Raw genomic sequence first — 15,507 nt, 5'->3', positions numbered from 1 at the left:
GAAAAATCAGGAGTTTGCCAGTGGAAGAGAATAGATAAATGACAGGGCTCAGCTTAGGCCCTCACACAGGGACAGAGCTGACTCTGGGTATTTTCTCTCTCCTGTTGCGGGTGCCTGTACCCTGTTAGGGTTCTGCTGGTCACACATAAGCCAACCAACCAGCCCAAACCCACTTACAGCACGGACACACACAAAGCTGTGCTCACACCTGCTACAAAAAAAAGTGTGACACAACAGCAGAAAGAAAACCATGCCGAGTGTAATCTCTCTTCCTAGGGCTACCTGCACTTTGTTATACCCCTTGAAACAGCTCCACGATACAAAATACAATGAGGCTAATCCATCTGGACCAGCGTGAAAAAAGAAAGAGCAAGTTTGATGAGGTCAGCATGTCCATGACATTTTTATCACGGTGAGAAGTGATCCAAAATAGGAAACACACACAAGACACTGTAACTAAGGCTTTGTACTACACCCGCCTCTGACTTTCAGGATCCCTGGCTTTCAACCCCTCCCCCAGACACACACCCCCGTGCCCTCAAGAGTTACGTGCGTACCTCCATCAGAGTATGGACAACAGAACTAGGGCATAGGTGCTCTGGCTGGGAACGAGGGCTGTGTACGGGCTATGTGCACATTGGACATACAGCCCCTGCTTGAAAACAATTTGTCATAAGCATTTGCCTTGCTTAAGACCTCACTAGCATTCACAGATAGACTCTCACTTCACTGAGAAAGGTTAAAGTATTTGCCTTTTATTCAGAAGACTTGTTCTGTTTCCAGTGGTACCTCTCCATGTCCTTCAAACCAAAGAGCCCCTAGTTTTGTAACAGCACCAGTCTACCACAATAAAAGCAAACAAATCAAAACCAAAAAAGTTCCATGATGTGATATAGCATAAAGAAACAAATACAGCTAGTACATCAGAGAAATAAACATTTACATAAAGTTGTGTAAGTTGCTATAGAAGTGGCAGTATGCAATTAAAAGAGCAATAAGATTACCAGGTCTGCTAGATGTTTATAGCATGTCTACTCAGACTGTACCTATATTGTCATGCTGGCTTTAGGCATGACTTTGCACTTGGGACCTAGCTACCTCAGTCAGCCGTGCTACACATGGTAGGCTTCCACACAACTTCCCTACAGCCCACAGTGTGTATGCAAGTGTCCCAAGCCACCTGTCCAGACTCAAGCAGCGCTTGCAAAGCTGTAGAGATGTAGCCTATCGCCATCTCCTCCCTATGGATACGGTATTACAGGGTTCATCTGCATATGCCTGGTGAAGAAACAATATACAGTCAGTTGTGTACTATAACACCTTAAGTCACATGGAATCTTAGACTTTAGAAAAAATATTTTAATTGTCAGTTCACAAGTAAAAACTATCACTATTACAAAACATCTTGTAATACTAGAATATCTAGCTTGGAAAGAATTTTGTTTTTATCGCTGTTGCATGTAGTTTTCAGGAGCTGTTGTCAGCATGAAGGTATTAGTGGGTTTCCCACTTGTCATAGTCAGTTTGTAAGGGTACTCATAGGAAGATACCATTTCCTATTTAAACCTCATGCCATTTTCACATGTTTAGGCTGCCCTGATTTTTTCAGACATGTGCATACTTGACACCTGACACTATGTATCAGTCTCACCCAACTGAAATTGTTTTATATAACAAATTTCACTTGCAGCCTTTAAACAGAACATTCACTCCAAAAAGAGTGAACACCAGCATTTACACCACCTTAGCTACTTGAAAATCCTATAACTGTGTTCTGACAGCTATCAGATATTAACTCGTTCATTTCATTTTGTTTGGTTTCTTCCTTATTCTCATGGTTGGGATGATGTTTTGAATTTCCAGCTTTTTTAGACCTTCTGAGGAAAAATTTTGTCAGTAAGTAGCATAACTCAGCCACATTTAAAAGAATGCAAATGCTGGACACAGCAATCATGAAAATAGTAAACACCGTCTTTTCAGTAGGTCGAGAAACAAAGCAGTCTACTGTGTTGGGGCAGGGCCAAGCATTACACTTCATTAACCGAGGCATTCTGAACCCATCGTACATGAAATAAAACGCATACATGAAGACTGCTTCAAAGACCAGTCTGAAGAAGATGCTGCTAGTGTATGTCCACCACAAGGAGCCCTCAATACGAAACCTCTGTTTTCTGATTTCTTCAATGTCCTTGTATTCACATTTCTGGTCTCCCTTTCTGAACTGCCTTTTCTTCTCATGCCTCCTGTAAGCTACATGCATGGCCACCAGCAACGCAGGTGTGGAAACAAAGATCAGCTGCAGAGCCCAGAGTCTAATATGAGAGATGGGGAAAAAGTGATCGTAGCAAACATTCTTGCAACCAGGTTGCAGAGTGTTGCAGATGAAGTCATCCTGTTCATCTCCCCAGACTCTCTCTGCAGCCACAACCAGGATCATGATACGGAAGATGAACAGGACTGTGAGCCATATCTTCCCAATACTGGTGGAGTGTTTATTTACGCCTCCTAAAATGGTATGCAGAGCTCCCCAGTCCATTGTCTTGCTTTAATCCTCTGACCTAAGAGAAGACAAAGAAAACTAAGATTAATCACAACAGAAAACAAAGACCATCAGGCACACGGTATAAAATAAAGGCAGTATCACATAACTGCAACACATCCATTGGCTGTGGTTACATTTTGGCAACACAGTGGGCTTACCTACAAGCTGTCATAAATAATAATCTAATCACATATCAGGAGGTAATATTTTGTTACTTACATGGTATCACTTTCACTCGGCTTCTAGGTGCATTTGCCAACTGAAAACTATTAGCCACATTAAGTAGGAAAAGCAGATGGGGAAACTGATGAAAACAGCCTTAAATTAAAAGCTACAACTTCTAGTATTTTGATAACAGTAACAAAATTAGATGACATCAGCCAAAAGTAAGGTAGGTGTTATGTTAAAAATAAATAAATGAAGTGTTGGGACAGCTAGAATTCCTATATAAATTAAGCCAAGTTGGCCCATCCTTAGCTTTAGAGTGTAAATAACATTTTCATGAGAACATTCCAGCAACAGACAGACTTTGAAGAACCTTCCATGGGCAGGTCTGGATAACCTGCATTCACAATTTTAAAAAATGTGGCCGTAGGGACCTATATTGTCAGTTGAAGCAAATTCCAGAATAGCTTGTGGCAATGAAGGTGAAGCCTCTGTCATTCTCCGTTGGATGTTTAAAATCAGTGCTTAAAGATTCATCCCAAAATTGCATTTCTCTCCACCAGCTACAGAGACGCTAGAGTAATTAGACAAAGACTCCCTCGTCAATGCCTGTCAGATGATTTCCCTCCCCCCTTCCCTGTAACACAGACTGCATTACTCCTAGAATAGGGGAGACATTTCAGAGGCTGGGAGAGTGCTGAAGTCAACACTTTTAATAGTTCAGACATACCTGCAGCAGCTGAGACTTCAAGAGAAGCATATAGTTTCCAGTAGGTGAGTTTCAACGTACTACGACTGTAATGGATATACCACATACCTCCCCAGGAACACCACAGTTGCCTGGGTTTGCGCAGCTTCCACAAACAGCCTTTTACAGATGGCATTCAGAGGAATTTCAGCCCACCTCCCCCCACCCCTCTGCTTCAGATGGACTTACACAAAGTTAGTTTGCAAGCTATTCTGAATTCAAGAAGCCAGCATTTCTCATCCCTATCAGCCAGGACCCTCTAAAAGTGCTCACAGATCTTTGTTCTGAAATTCCTCATGAAGGTTTTTATTTCTCAATTTGTCAAGTTGTTTGCATCTCAGAGATGATCTTTCTTCGGCATTTACAGCACAGGGCAGTAAAACCACATTTTCAAGGTTTCTAGGTAGAAGAGCAACCACCGGCGCAGAGGCCATCATATCCATCATGTGACAGAACTTTTATGATTTTCATAACTCTGAGCTAGGTCACATTGCACAAGGAAGAAAATGAAGACATTTCTTTGCAGTTGTCTTCTGTGTCGCGCTCCCATTCTGAGTAATGTCAAAACCTTTCTGGTTTACAGCAGTTTATATATATAATCAGTAAGTCACAATAATACAGATCATTGAAGTACACAACTATTCAGAGAAAATGAGGACATTAATTATCTGAAATTCTTGTTTTAGTTATATGCAAAGTTGGGGGTTTGTTTTTTTGGGTTTTTTTGTCGTCTTTTTTTTTTTGAGTTACTGGAGTGAAAGTGTAAGGTACCTTCACTGGTTCCATAAACTACATTTCCCTCAGATCATGCTGGTTGACTATGTGGGGTTATACATCAGGAAATAAAGCCAAGGAGAGGAGGGGGCAAGATTTTCTTTTGGATTAGAGAACCATTCCAGAGCCTCCTTCAGGGTGCAGACTTTGTGTGCTATATTACCTCTGTATCTGTCTGAAAACAGATAGACTCTTAATACCAGAGGTACTTACAAAACATACCAGCCAGATTTCCAAATATTTGTTTCCATCCCCTTCCACCCCCTACCCCCCTTCTGATTTTTCATCAATCAGACCAGCCTTTCTTTCAGGATTTGCTTTAGAGATCACTGTACGTTAAACAGAATAGTCACAACCTTATTAGTAACAGAGAACAGTAATAAAAACACCATTACACACACATTGCAATTACAGTACTTAAAGTGACACTACAACTAAGAATGAGTAGAAATACTTCTGCACATCTGAAAAAATCAATCCTGTAGAAGACTGGCACCATGTAAACTGGTATTACAAAAAACATTCACACATCCTTTAATTCCACCAGACACCTTGCATTTCATTCCCTCAGTCATTGTTCCTTCTTCATGCCTGTCAGCCACCTCCTTACAGTGTGAAAGGCTGAGAAGTGGAACCCGTGTATCCCCTCCTCATAAGCCCTGTTTCTTAGCTTCACCTCCTGCTGTATACCAATACTGCCGCCTTCCTGTTACCACAACTTCACAAGCATTTGTTTCCACATGCAATCACTCCTTATCGCCCTGTGCAGAAGGGGATTCAAAATATGAATGCCTCAGGGTGTAGTTAAAGGGCACCTTGTCTTCAGTGGCATAGCTCAAGATGCTTCCCATCATTGTTTGCTCCTGAGGTCACACTGCAGTTCTCCATCTCCCTGCAACTTTGTGGGAGTGCATTATAAACCAGGTGGCTTGTTCAAGTTATTCCCAGTACTAATATATTTTGTTGTTTGGTTGGGTTTTTTTCCCTTTAAAACCAACCCAATTCAACCTGCTTTACAGCACAGACCCACAAGGCATCTGAGAAGTACAACTTCATTTAAAAAACACAGGCTGCAAATTGCAAAGCACAGGTAAGAACAAGTAGTCGGTGGGGAAGAGGGGCTGGCAAAGCTTTATTGCCAAGGACAATACATCATGAAACTACTCTTAATCTGATTTGCTCCATCTCCTTTGAGAGTATACTGTGCTTGCTAAGCCAAAACACAGTGCTTCAATTCTAGCAAAAGCATGTCTGTATGTGGATCAATGTAGAAGCCACCACACTTTGTAGAAGCAGCCTCTCACCCTGCACCTCCTAGCAACTTTTCCTGTCCTTTCCAGAAGTGCCTTTGTCTTCTGTACCTGCCCAAACCCCGCCCTCTTCCCCATTCCCACCTACCTTTCCAAATACTCCAACTATCTCTTCAGCTCTTCCTGCCACCATCCCATATTCTTCCTGCTGCTTGCCAAGGTAGTCATCAGCCTTTGCCCCTTCTGCCTGTACCCTCGTGGCCTCTCAGGCTCATTTTTATGCTGGTGGAAAGTCATATGACTTCTGGGATACTCCAGAGTGATACAGGCACTGATCAGATACCACTAAAGTCTCACAATCTTCTCACTGAAAGGTGGCACAATTAAGACTGTAGGATCATATTCAGGCAGCCTGAATTCCATCCAAATACTTTGGCACCAATGTTTCCTACTAGCTGGCTTTAAACAGCTCTCATGAATGCAATTTAGGAGCTCTAACGAAGGTAATTCAGGGACTGCTGAAGTGCCCACCTCTCTCCAATAAAACAGATGCAGCGACCCAAGCAGAATTTAAGTTTAGTATGGTCCTTCACACTATTAAGCTGTCAGTGCAGATAACTCCAGCTAAACATCAAGTTTGGGCTATCTGTACTCATGTGATGGCTCATTTACTCCTAACTTACTCAAAAGCTAGGATGTTGACCCATGATCATAGGTTATCTTTCTTCCAAATACTTACTCTTAAGACCTTTTTACTAGCAAGTAGAATATTAACTGTCTTGCTGACCAAAGGAGAAGAAAGCAGAAAAGCTACTTCCTTTTAATGGGTAGTAACGCTTGTTTTCATAGAGCCAGTCCAGATTCTATTTCTATGTGAGCAAATCCAGCTAAATGCCTACAGAAGTAACTTACCTGCTGTGCTCATCTCAGAAGTACTGCACAGTACAAGAATAAGTTAAAGACATCAAAGCTTATGTGAATATTTTGTGAAAAAAAGTAAAGTAGGAATGAGGATAGAGACTGGTTATAAAGGAAGAAGCTGGGAAAGACAGAAGATAACTGAAGTCAACAAGGCTGAGAAACAGCATTTAGAACCCATTTTATCATGGCAGTGTATTATCTTAAAGCATTACATTAAAAAAAAAGTTGCAATGGGCATAGGTCTCTTATGCTACCAGCTGAACCTTCTTGTTGAATTTAAACAATCAGAGGATCTCAATAGTATACGGCTGTTACAGTAGGAGTTATAAACTATCATAAAAGATCACCATACTCCACTGAAAGGTGAGCTACAAGGAAAATTGTTCTATATGACCACACACACGTAGAGAGGCACATAAGCAGTTTTTTTGGTTTGGGCTTTTGTTTTGTTTGTTGTTTTGTTTTTTTCACTAGGCTAGGCAGCAGCAAGGGAAGAACAACAGCTTAACCGTTTCTGTAGTTCTCCAGCTTCTAGGCAGTTGTTTGAGCTCTGCGCTGCCATGGCTAGACAGCCTTCTACTTCAAAGCTAGCTCCCATAAGCCTACATTAAACTGCAATCACAGCACAGTGCATACACCCAGTGCAAATCCCTGCAATTCACACCACTGAGGACAATTATCATTAAGCTCCTGTGTTTACGAGTACAGATCATTAACAGACACTTTTTTCACTCAGTGAGAGACTGTTACACTGGGAAATCATTAGTCAATGGTTAAATCCACAGCTTCAGCAAACCACAACTAGAATACAGCGAAGGTAAAAACAACAGAAGTTCCTTTCACGTACACAGCATTGTGCTTGCTGCTATAGGATATTATCAAGCATATAAAGTAGTCATTAACAAGTATAACAATATTTACTTATGCTATAGGAACATCTATAAGTCCCATTCAAGAAGAGGCACTGCCAATACAGCCCTCCCTTCAGGTCTTGATCTAAAGTTACACTGGGAACACTAGCTCATATAAGGGCTGATAACCAGCATCAAGGTGTCTTAGAGCTGTATATGTGCTTTCATATCCAGATTTGAAAAATACATATCTGGATTTCAGCAGCTTTCTATTGGCACACCTCATGCTGTCAACCTGGGGTCTAGTTTATGGCTAAGCAAAACAGCAAGTGCTTAATTGCTAGCATGTAGATTTTATTATTCCCATTGCCGAGTTAGTTTTAGTGCTGTACCACAAGAACAGCAGCATTGCCAAGACTGCACCAAGGAAGCTTCTAATAAATACAGGTTAATGCCTTCCAAAGACAGCATCCTTTTATTTCACCAAGAAAGGCTGGCATACAGGCTACAGCAATTACGTGCTAACTCTCTCAGACTTCCTAGCTAATTTATCAGTCTGCCCCATGCCTCAGTTTCCCAGACATTAAAGTGGGGATAACAAAATCTCACCATCTCACAGGGCTGTTCTGAAATGCTCCACTACAATTACAGGCTTCACAGACTCATACTTTGTTATCAGTGGACCAAGACAGACAAGTATCAGTTCAAAGTCAGAAGTACAGAGCTTGAATTCAGTTTTCTAGAATATTCCTGCTACCTGAAAAAGAATACAGCTCCCTACACTGGTGTATCTTTAATGCAGAGTTCAAACTGTAAGAAGATGCAGCTTTGAACTTAGACTTTGGCAACCAAAATCCTTTAATTTCACTATTACAGACAGCTTCCAGCTATTTTCATTTTACAGCAGTATATTAAGAACTTCAAGAAGCATGCAGCTGGAACACTCTGAAATATCAACAACTTCTTTCCTAAAAAGTTGAATAAAGATCAAAAGAGCAGTCTAACAATCACAAAAGCATGTGCAGTTCTCTCTAGTAGCTCTTAAACTTTGTTCTGAACACCTATCTCCAGATCAGAGTGGAAACTGGATAACAGAAAAGCTATGACAGAGAGATTACAGTATATCTGATTTGACACAAGAACAGGCAAAGACTAATGAGGAACAGGAAACCTCTGACAGTTGCAGATCTGAACACTGCAAGCATTGTACTTTTCTTCTACTCAAGTTCATGAAAACAGAGGGCATTCTTTACTCTAATTAAACCTGGTGTGAAACCCAGAGACAGCCCTTAACACAACAGATTGAGACCCAATATATATTTAGTTAAACGTTAAAAAAAAAGTGTTCTAGTTCAATTCAACAGCATTAAGGGTTCAGTTCCACCCACTATGACCCCCCTTATGACTGTCCCATATTCATGCCCCTACATGAGTTTTAAGTCATTTTCCAGGCATATTTGGAAATACCCATAGCTACTTCACTAGCCTGCAATTGTAACCAGAGGATTGCCATCCACCAGAACATCTCTGCACAAAATTCACTCCACTTATGGAGAACAGGAAATCAGAAGTGCCAGTCACACTTGAGGGCATAACAAGACCGCACAAGTCCTACTAGAATTTGGCCCCTCTCAGCCATTTTCCCCCCTATAAATCTTTCCTTCAAAGTGTGCTTTAGATTTCTCTCTTTGAAAGAAAGCCAGATTTGTGAGCCCTATGTTTTCACTGATGCAAGTGGCCTTCTTCCCATATTTTAAATAGTTTTATATATACTATGCCCTGCTCCCAGTCATGAAAATAGCAACCTTTGTTATAAAATTTTAATGTATTTCTTTTTTTTCTTAACCTGTTAATTCCTACTTCCCCTCGCCTAGACCTAGGAAAACATCTACATCCCCTCTACAAATCTGCCCACTCCCACTTCAATGTAACATTTCCCACAGAACTGGCAAGTCACTATCTCTTTCAAACACACACAGAACTTGCACCTTTTTGGAAATGCTAATTAATTTATAAATGTTGATACATTTATAAACACTAAGATTTTATACTGCAGTGCAGCTTTTCCTTTAGTGTGTATTTTGTTATAATTTTTTTAAATCAAAAGTAAAGACAAAAAACAATTTTTTCCTTTTTTACAAAAGTATCTATTACAGGAAGAAACATTTGTACGAGATAAGGAATAGAATTAGTTTTCAGGTTTCTTTTATCACCTAACAGGAGATGCGTTTCTATTTTTCCACATTCCTTGTTTTGACAGCACATTATCTCTTCTCATATATCATCACTTCAAGCTTTTCCTTAGACAAACTGGTGTGTAGCCAGGCGAGAGTCACAGTTCTCCTTTCAGATAACTCATCAGTCATCATTAAAAAACAAAAGCAGTGAGGAACAGAACAAGGTAAAACATCAAAAGAAAAAGCAAAGATTTGGCCCATGCTCTTGTTTCATGCAGTTTCTGGGACTACCGATTTCACTGGAGCTGTTCACGAGCAACACAAAGAATCCTCTTTACTCACAGGCACCAAATGAGCTTATGCAATGACTGTTATTAAGAACTCATACACACATCTCAAAGTCCTGCTAACTTTCCAGCTACTGAGATAGTCTGCTAAATCTTTTTCACTGTACAATTACTTTCTGCACAAAATAAATGAGGTTGCCCAAGTAATCTACCTGGGATGCAAACAGCAAAAGAGTCAGGCCCAAGCTTCAGAAAGTTGAGAGAACTAGCCCTGTCAGGGCAGAATTAATACCTCCAGAGAAATATTTCAGTTTATGACTTTACTGTTCCGTTTTTAAGCTCTATGATGCATAAACCTTCTACCAACTATGAGACTGACAGTTCTGGGGACTGAAGTCTCCCAGAAACATGCAGTAGAGGTATAACCTCATGGTTCTGCAAACCTGTTAGAAATCCCACCTAGAAAATTACATCGCAACACACAGTCAACACATGGAGGTACCGCCTTCTTCCAGACTGAGGCTTGGCCCTCCATTGCCTTTTTTCCTCTAAGCTAAACCTAACACAAACACATGCGCATTCTTCTGCCTCCTGCTTTTCCACTGGGGCTCTTCCAGTTTAAGTATGTGGCAAGCAGGGTATCCAGGCTGAACAGTGGAGAACAAGAGATACTAGAAACCACATAAAACTTCTTTAAAAAGTGAAAGATTTTTAACAAAATCAAGGATGAAAATATATTTTATTCTGCTCTCGACTCAGTGCACACACGTACATCACAGTAATCCCAAACAGGATCTGGGCCCAAGCCCTCATACTATTTCACACAGGCCACAGCCACTAATCAAAGTCACAAAAAACTAGGTTAGAAGAGCATTCTTAAGACAAAAGGCCACTTCCTTCTTTCAACCCTTTGCTTGTTCTCTTAAGGGTATTTCCAAGCTACACAGTAAAAAGTAATGGAGCAAAAGAAAAGAAAAAGAAATTCTTCTACTGGGGGGAAAAGAGAGATCCTCCCAACAGAAGAGACTGCAAGAGTAACATCCAATCTAGAAAAAACTCAATGATGGGAAAACCAGCCATGCCCAGCATGCCACAGAAAGTGTCAGATACCAGCTACTGCTGCTAGCTCAGCAAGCACTCCTGCCCATACTCCAGCACGTCCCTTGCCTTTATTTAAGGGCTTGAGTACTCATTCCTTGCACGATCTTATCCAGCCCTGATACTCCGAAATACATTTATTTCTGACTCACACCTCTCATTTTCTATTCCCCCTGTAATTCTGAGGAATGTTTCCAGTGCGTGATCAGACACTCACAGGACCTGTCAGTTTTACTGATGCAAGCTGTTTACCGTCATGCAGCTCTCTTAACATCACTAGGCGTGTCACAAATTACCTGTAGTTTCAGAAGCCCTTATTTTGCTTGGTGTTTTAGCCAGTCAGGTACTTCACATAACGTGCTTACAAAGAGCTGCTAGTAGAAGGTGAATTAGAAAAAAAAAGAAAAAAAAAAAGAAGAAACTGTTAGATGTTAAACGCATAGTTAAGACACAAGAGTATTCCCAACCAAAACCAGTCGCAGTGTTCAGGCACCCCCTTCACGCTGAAGCTCAGGAAGCAGAGCCGAGAGCTCCCAGATGGCGCGGGGCTGGCGCTGCGCCCCGCCACCGGCCCCGGCCCGCCTTCGCGGGCGGCCCCCGCTCCCTCCCCGCGGCGGGCAGCGCCGCCACGGTTCCCGGCTCCGCCGCGGTGGGCCCCGGCCCCGTAATGCAGTGCAACAAGTGTAGCGGTGGCTGCAGCTACAGGGGGGAACAGCGGGCTCGGCCTGCCCCGCCGCGCAGCGCCCCCCGCCCCTTCCGCCAGCGGGCCCTCTCCTCATGGAGGACGCGCGGGAACGGCCGCTCCCGCCACCTGAGGAGCTGCCGGTTCGCCTCCCCCACCGCGCCCCTCACCTGCCTCAGCAGCACCCGCAGCTGCAGGGGAGATCAGCCCCGCCGGGAGCTCTCGGGACTAGGCACCGCGAGTGGCGGGCTCAGCGCGGGTCCGGCGGTGCCTGAGGCGCGGCCAGCCCCAGCCTCGCCGCCCCGCAGCTTTAAGGTCCCTCCCCGTTCACCTGCAGCCGCTTTTAACCCGCCCCTCGCCCGCCTCTGCCCGCGCCCGGCTCCTCAGGCCGCCCGCGGGGGCGGCGGGAAACCCGGGGCGGGGCCGGACGCTCATTCCCGCTGCCGTGCCCTGGGGAGGGGGCTGTGTGGAGATCGGGGCTTTGAACGTGAGGGGGAAACAGCCAAAATAAAAGCTAAGCCTGGAAGAGTGGCCAGGAGGGCTTGGGTCCCTCCTGGGGGCGGTCGCCGCCCAGGGGCTGGTTTGTGGTTGTAGGGGGAGAGCGTGAGGGGAGGGGAAATCAAGATAACAGCACCTGCGTGGTTTTTTTTCGGAGCAAATGCGTATCTGCTTAAGATAACAAGGTTGTATTTCCATCTTGTCAAATCCAGGTATTCAAAAGGGCCTTAGGACAGAAAAAACCCAGGCCTTTTCTCCTGGTAATCAATAAGGAATTACTGGCCAAATGAAGGAAGAGCCAGTAGTTTCTGATTGAAATGCTGCAGCAGTGCCCTGCAAACTCGCAGGCTTTCATGGACCTGCAAATATTTGTCAGCTGAAAGACCTATTTTGGAAAGTTTTCTGTTTCCAAGGAATACAGTTGCTGAGGAAACAAGTTACTTTGGGTTCAAAAATCCCTGCCCAAAACAGCATTCTCTGTTTTGCACACATGCACATCAACCTAAATAAATGTTTTCTGATTCTCTTAACCTGATTTCCAAAGAAAACTTACAACACAACTGCAACAACAACAGTACATTTGCTCAGGCTTTGGGTGAAAAATGTGTGTGTTTGCACTTGTTTAGAATATAAGGTCCCAAATGATAAACGATTTCTAGCTAAGGTCTTCTGCCCTTAAAGTCTCTACTTCCTAGAATAAAAATAATCCCATTAAAATATTCTGTAAAAGTCAATGGCTTAACTGATCTTTGTGCTCAGGAAGAAGAGGTAGAAACCTCTAGTATAGGCAACTCAATGTTACGCTTGAAAGATAAGAAGTTGCCATCAGCTGTGGCTTAAACATTAGCTTGTCTCTGTGGTGCTCATCTTTCCTCTGCCACTCCTTCTTACCCTTGCACTCAAATCCATGGAACTTGCCCATTAGGACTGGAAGAAAATTCATGTTGGAAGGGATTTCAGGAGGCCTGTAGTTCAACCTGCCGAACAAAGCAGGGCCAGCTCCTAACTCAGACCATTCGATAGTTATGCCCCATCCACTGGGGACCCAGCACTTGCTGCAGCTGTAGTCAGTTCATTGCAGCAACAGTAGGACCAGGCCCAAGGTATATGATGCTACACAGAGCTAGACAAGCAATAAATGCCTGAGGCCTGAGTCTTCCTGCATTTGCTGACTTCTGCAGGAGTTGTGTGTTCAGATGATGTTTAAGGTTCATGTATGAGAAAGGGAGGTGACTCCAGACCTGGCCACACGTCTACACTTTGCAAAAAGGGAAGCCCATCTCCTAGTGTAAGAAAAGCTTTAGAAGAGGCACCTGGAACACGTGTGTTACCTCTCCAGTCACCTTCCAGCTTGATTCAGTGACCTTGATAAAATAAAATGTGTCCCATCTCTGTCATTTCAATGTCAAAATACTTTAAACATTGGGTATATTTAGCTGCAGCAGAGGATTTTGAGTTTCATGCTGTTTTTTGAGGCTGTGTTTGCTGCCAAAAAGAGGTCATTTTGGCAGTAAGAAAAGTATTATGAAAAGCTAGTGGAGGCAAGACCCTATGAATCTCACTGTGAAATTACCTAAAAGAGATGAATCGTGGGCAGGGATACAGCATGGACCTCTCTGAGCTGCCTTGCATCAAGTCTTCACTGCACTACCTTCAGGAGAGTGTTATGGAGGCCAATACCTGGTGTTTATTCCAAGGCAGAAACACCCAGTTCTGGCAGCAAAGAAAGTAGTGATGTTCTTTGTTTCAGAAGACAATATCAAACTAGCCGTTCTTCAGCTGGAGTCATAGTGGGGAGCACCAGGTGAATGGGTGGTGGGGAGCAAGGGGTCACATCTCCTCTGCTGGGTAATTTTTTCCTCTCTTGTCTGTTGAGTGCTACTTCTCTGACTTGGTAACATCAGCATGCTCTTTGATTATAAGTAATGATGCAAGGGACACTAGATAGAAAGAATGAGACATGTTAGTGCTGGAAATTTAAGGAATAGAAGAAAGGGTTTCCTAGTTTTAATCACAGGGTTTTCTCTTTAATTACAGGGAAAAACCAGAATATGTTTAGTAACTGACTGCTTAATAATCAGAGCTAAATTGTACTTATTCCCTTACAGATGAGGAATGTTTTGTGTATTATTTAGCCAGCATATAAGAAATACTGTTTGATAAACCTGTGAAATAAATGCATGTAAACTGATTATTTTTGAAAGACAGCTCCTCCTCCTGTAATAGCTGCAGCTGTGCACAAGTATATTTTGTTTGTTGACATAATTTTTAAGTAAAAAGGGAGAAAAAGGAGACAGATAAACATAGAAACCATCTATCATTGGCATGTAAACAAAGGGGAAAATTAAAATTACAGGGGTCAGAAATTCTGTTAATAGGTGCTTTGCATGATAATGCAGATAAAAAATAAACATCTTTGTAAATACATCTTTTGGAAAATAAATATAGTTGTCACAACATAATATTGAGGACCAAGCGTAGCTTTAGATATGAAGCCCAGCGCTAGGATAAGGCCAGTCTCTTTAGTGGTGCATATCATCATCTATAAGGTCACAGGCAAGGCTGACTATTCTGGAAAAGCATTTAAATCACAAGCACCCTTTTTAAAATACTGATGTAGGTCAAGTTTTTCATCCTGATTAATCAAACCAGAGTCTGAGATGACTAGAACTTTTGTCTGACATTTTAACCTCATTTTTACACATTTCATTAGACCAAAGATTTTTACAAAACAAATCCAACCTCTCAGTCTTCTTATTAATCAGAAGGGATAAAAGAGGAGAAAAAAATCCACCAGGAAGTTTCTTTTCTGTTTTCCCATGGCAGACTGCTACTCAAACATTGTAGCGAAGACTGGAAGCAGGAGGGTTTTCTTCCTGAAAATTTCTGGTTCCTTTCCAAGCATTCACATCTCTAACTTCACTCTTTCTGCCTTCTGACTATTTAGCAGTTCAGAGGGGGAAAAAGAAAAGGAAGTCCAGTCACTCCACGTGAAACTGTTGTGCAGGTGCGTCTCAAAGTGCACTCTCTCCTGTGGCACATTTATTAGGGGAACATACACGGGGCACTGATACTATATATTAAATCTCAGATCAAGCCCCATCCTTGTGCTGCTCAGGAAGCTGCTTGTGTTCAGCTTTTATTTTCACTTTCATTTACTGGCCAGCATTCATTCCTACAGGGATTGTATCGGCCCTGACTTGCACACTCTCGGCAAGTCCTAGAATTTCATGAAGCCAGAAATTACAGCTGAAGAGTCACTTCCTTTTCAATATAATGACTTAAATGACAACGTGTACTATCATAAAGATTGCCCGTGTAATACTGCTATTTATTAACCATTACAGCTCCTCAAGCATTTGTACTGCTGTGACAAGCAGTACTTTTCCCCCCCTGCAAGGGCCTTACAGGTGCTCTTGCAGAACAATTAGGATTGCACTTCCTTTTAATAATAGGGCAAATGGCTTTCTCCCTTATCTTTTTGTCCTCAGGTTGTCATCATCAATTAGACCTT

At 42.5% G+C, this 15,507-nt stretch overlaps 1 protein-coding gene across 5 annotated transcripts; it reads right to left on the bottom strand.

Annotated features, from left to right (window-relative positions):
- Nucleotides 1-734: 734 nt before the first annotated feature.
- LOC101922114 (gap junction beta-6 protein) lies at nucleotides 735-11,881 on the bottom strand. Of its 5 annotated transcripts, none has more exons than XM_027789073.2 (3): nucleotides 11,666-11,881; nucleotides 11,110-11,187; nucleotides 735-2,558 (listed from the first exon to the last, which is right to left on the bottom strand). In XM_027789073.2, the coding sequence occupies exon 3, from the start codon at nucleotides 2,534-2,536 to the stop codon at nucleotides 1,745-1,747; it is 792 nt and encodes a 263-aa protein (XP_027644874.1). In that variant the 5' UTR covers nucleotides 2,537-2,558; nucleotides 11,110-11,187; nucleotides 11,666-11,881; the 3' UTR covers nucleotides 735-1,744. The 5 variants fall into 5 exon arrangements, with proteins under 5 accessions (XP_027644874.1, XP_027644866.1, XP_055658843.1 ...); XM_027789065.2 differs by having other exon boundaries at nucleotides 11,110-11,184; XM_055802868.1 differs by having other exon boundaries at nucleotides 11,670-11,881.
- Nucleotides 11,882-15,507: the final 3,626 nt, after the last annotated feature.

The sequence above is a fragment of the Falco peregrinus genome, chromosome 4, assembly GCF_023634155.1.
Source record: "Falco peregrinus isolate bFalPer1 chromosome 4, bFalPer1.pri, whole genome shotgun sequence".
Lineage (NCBI taxonomy): Eukaryota > Metazoa > Chordata > Aves > Falconiformes > Falconidae > Falco > Falco peregrinus.
Note: the sequence above shows the minus strand (reverse complement) of the source record. Positions and strands in the feature narration are given on the sequence as shown.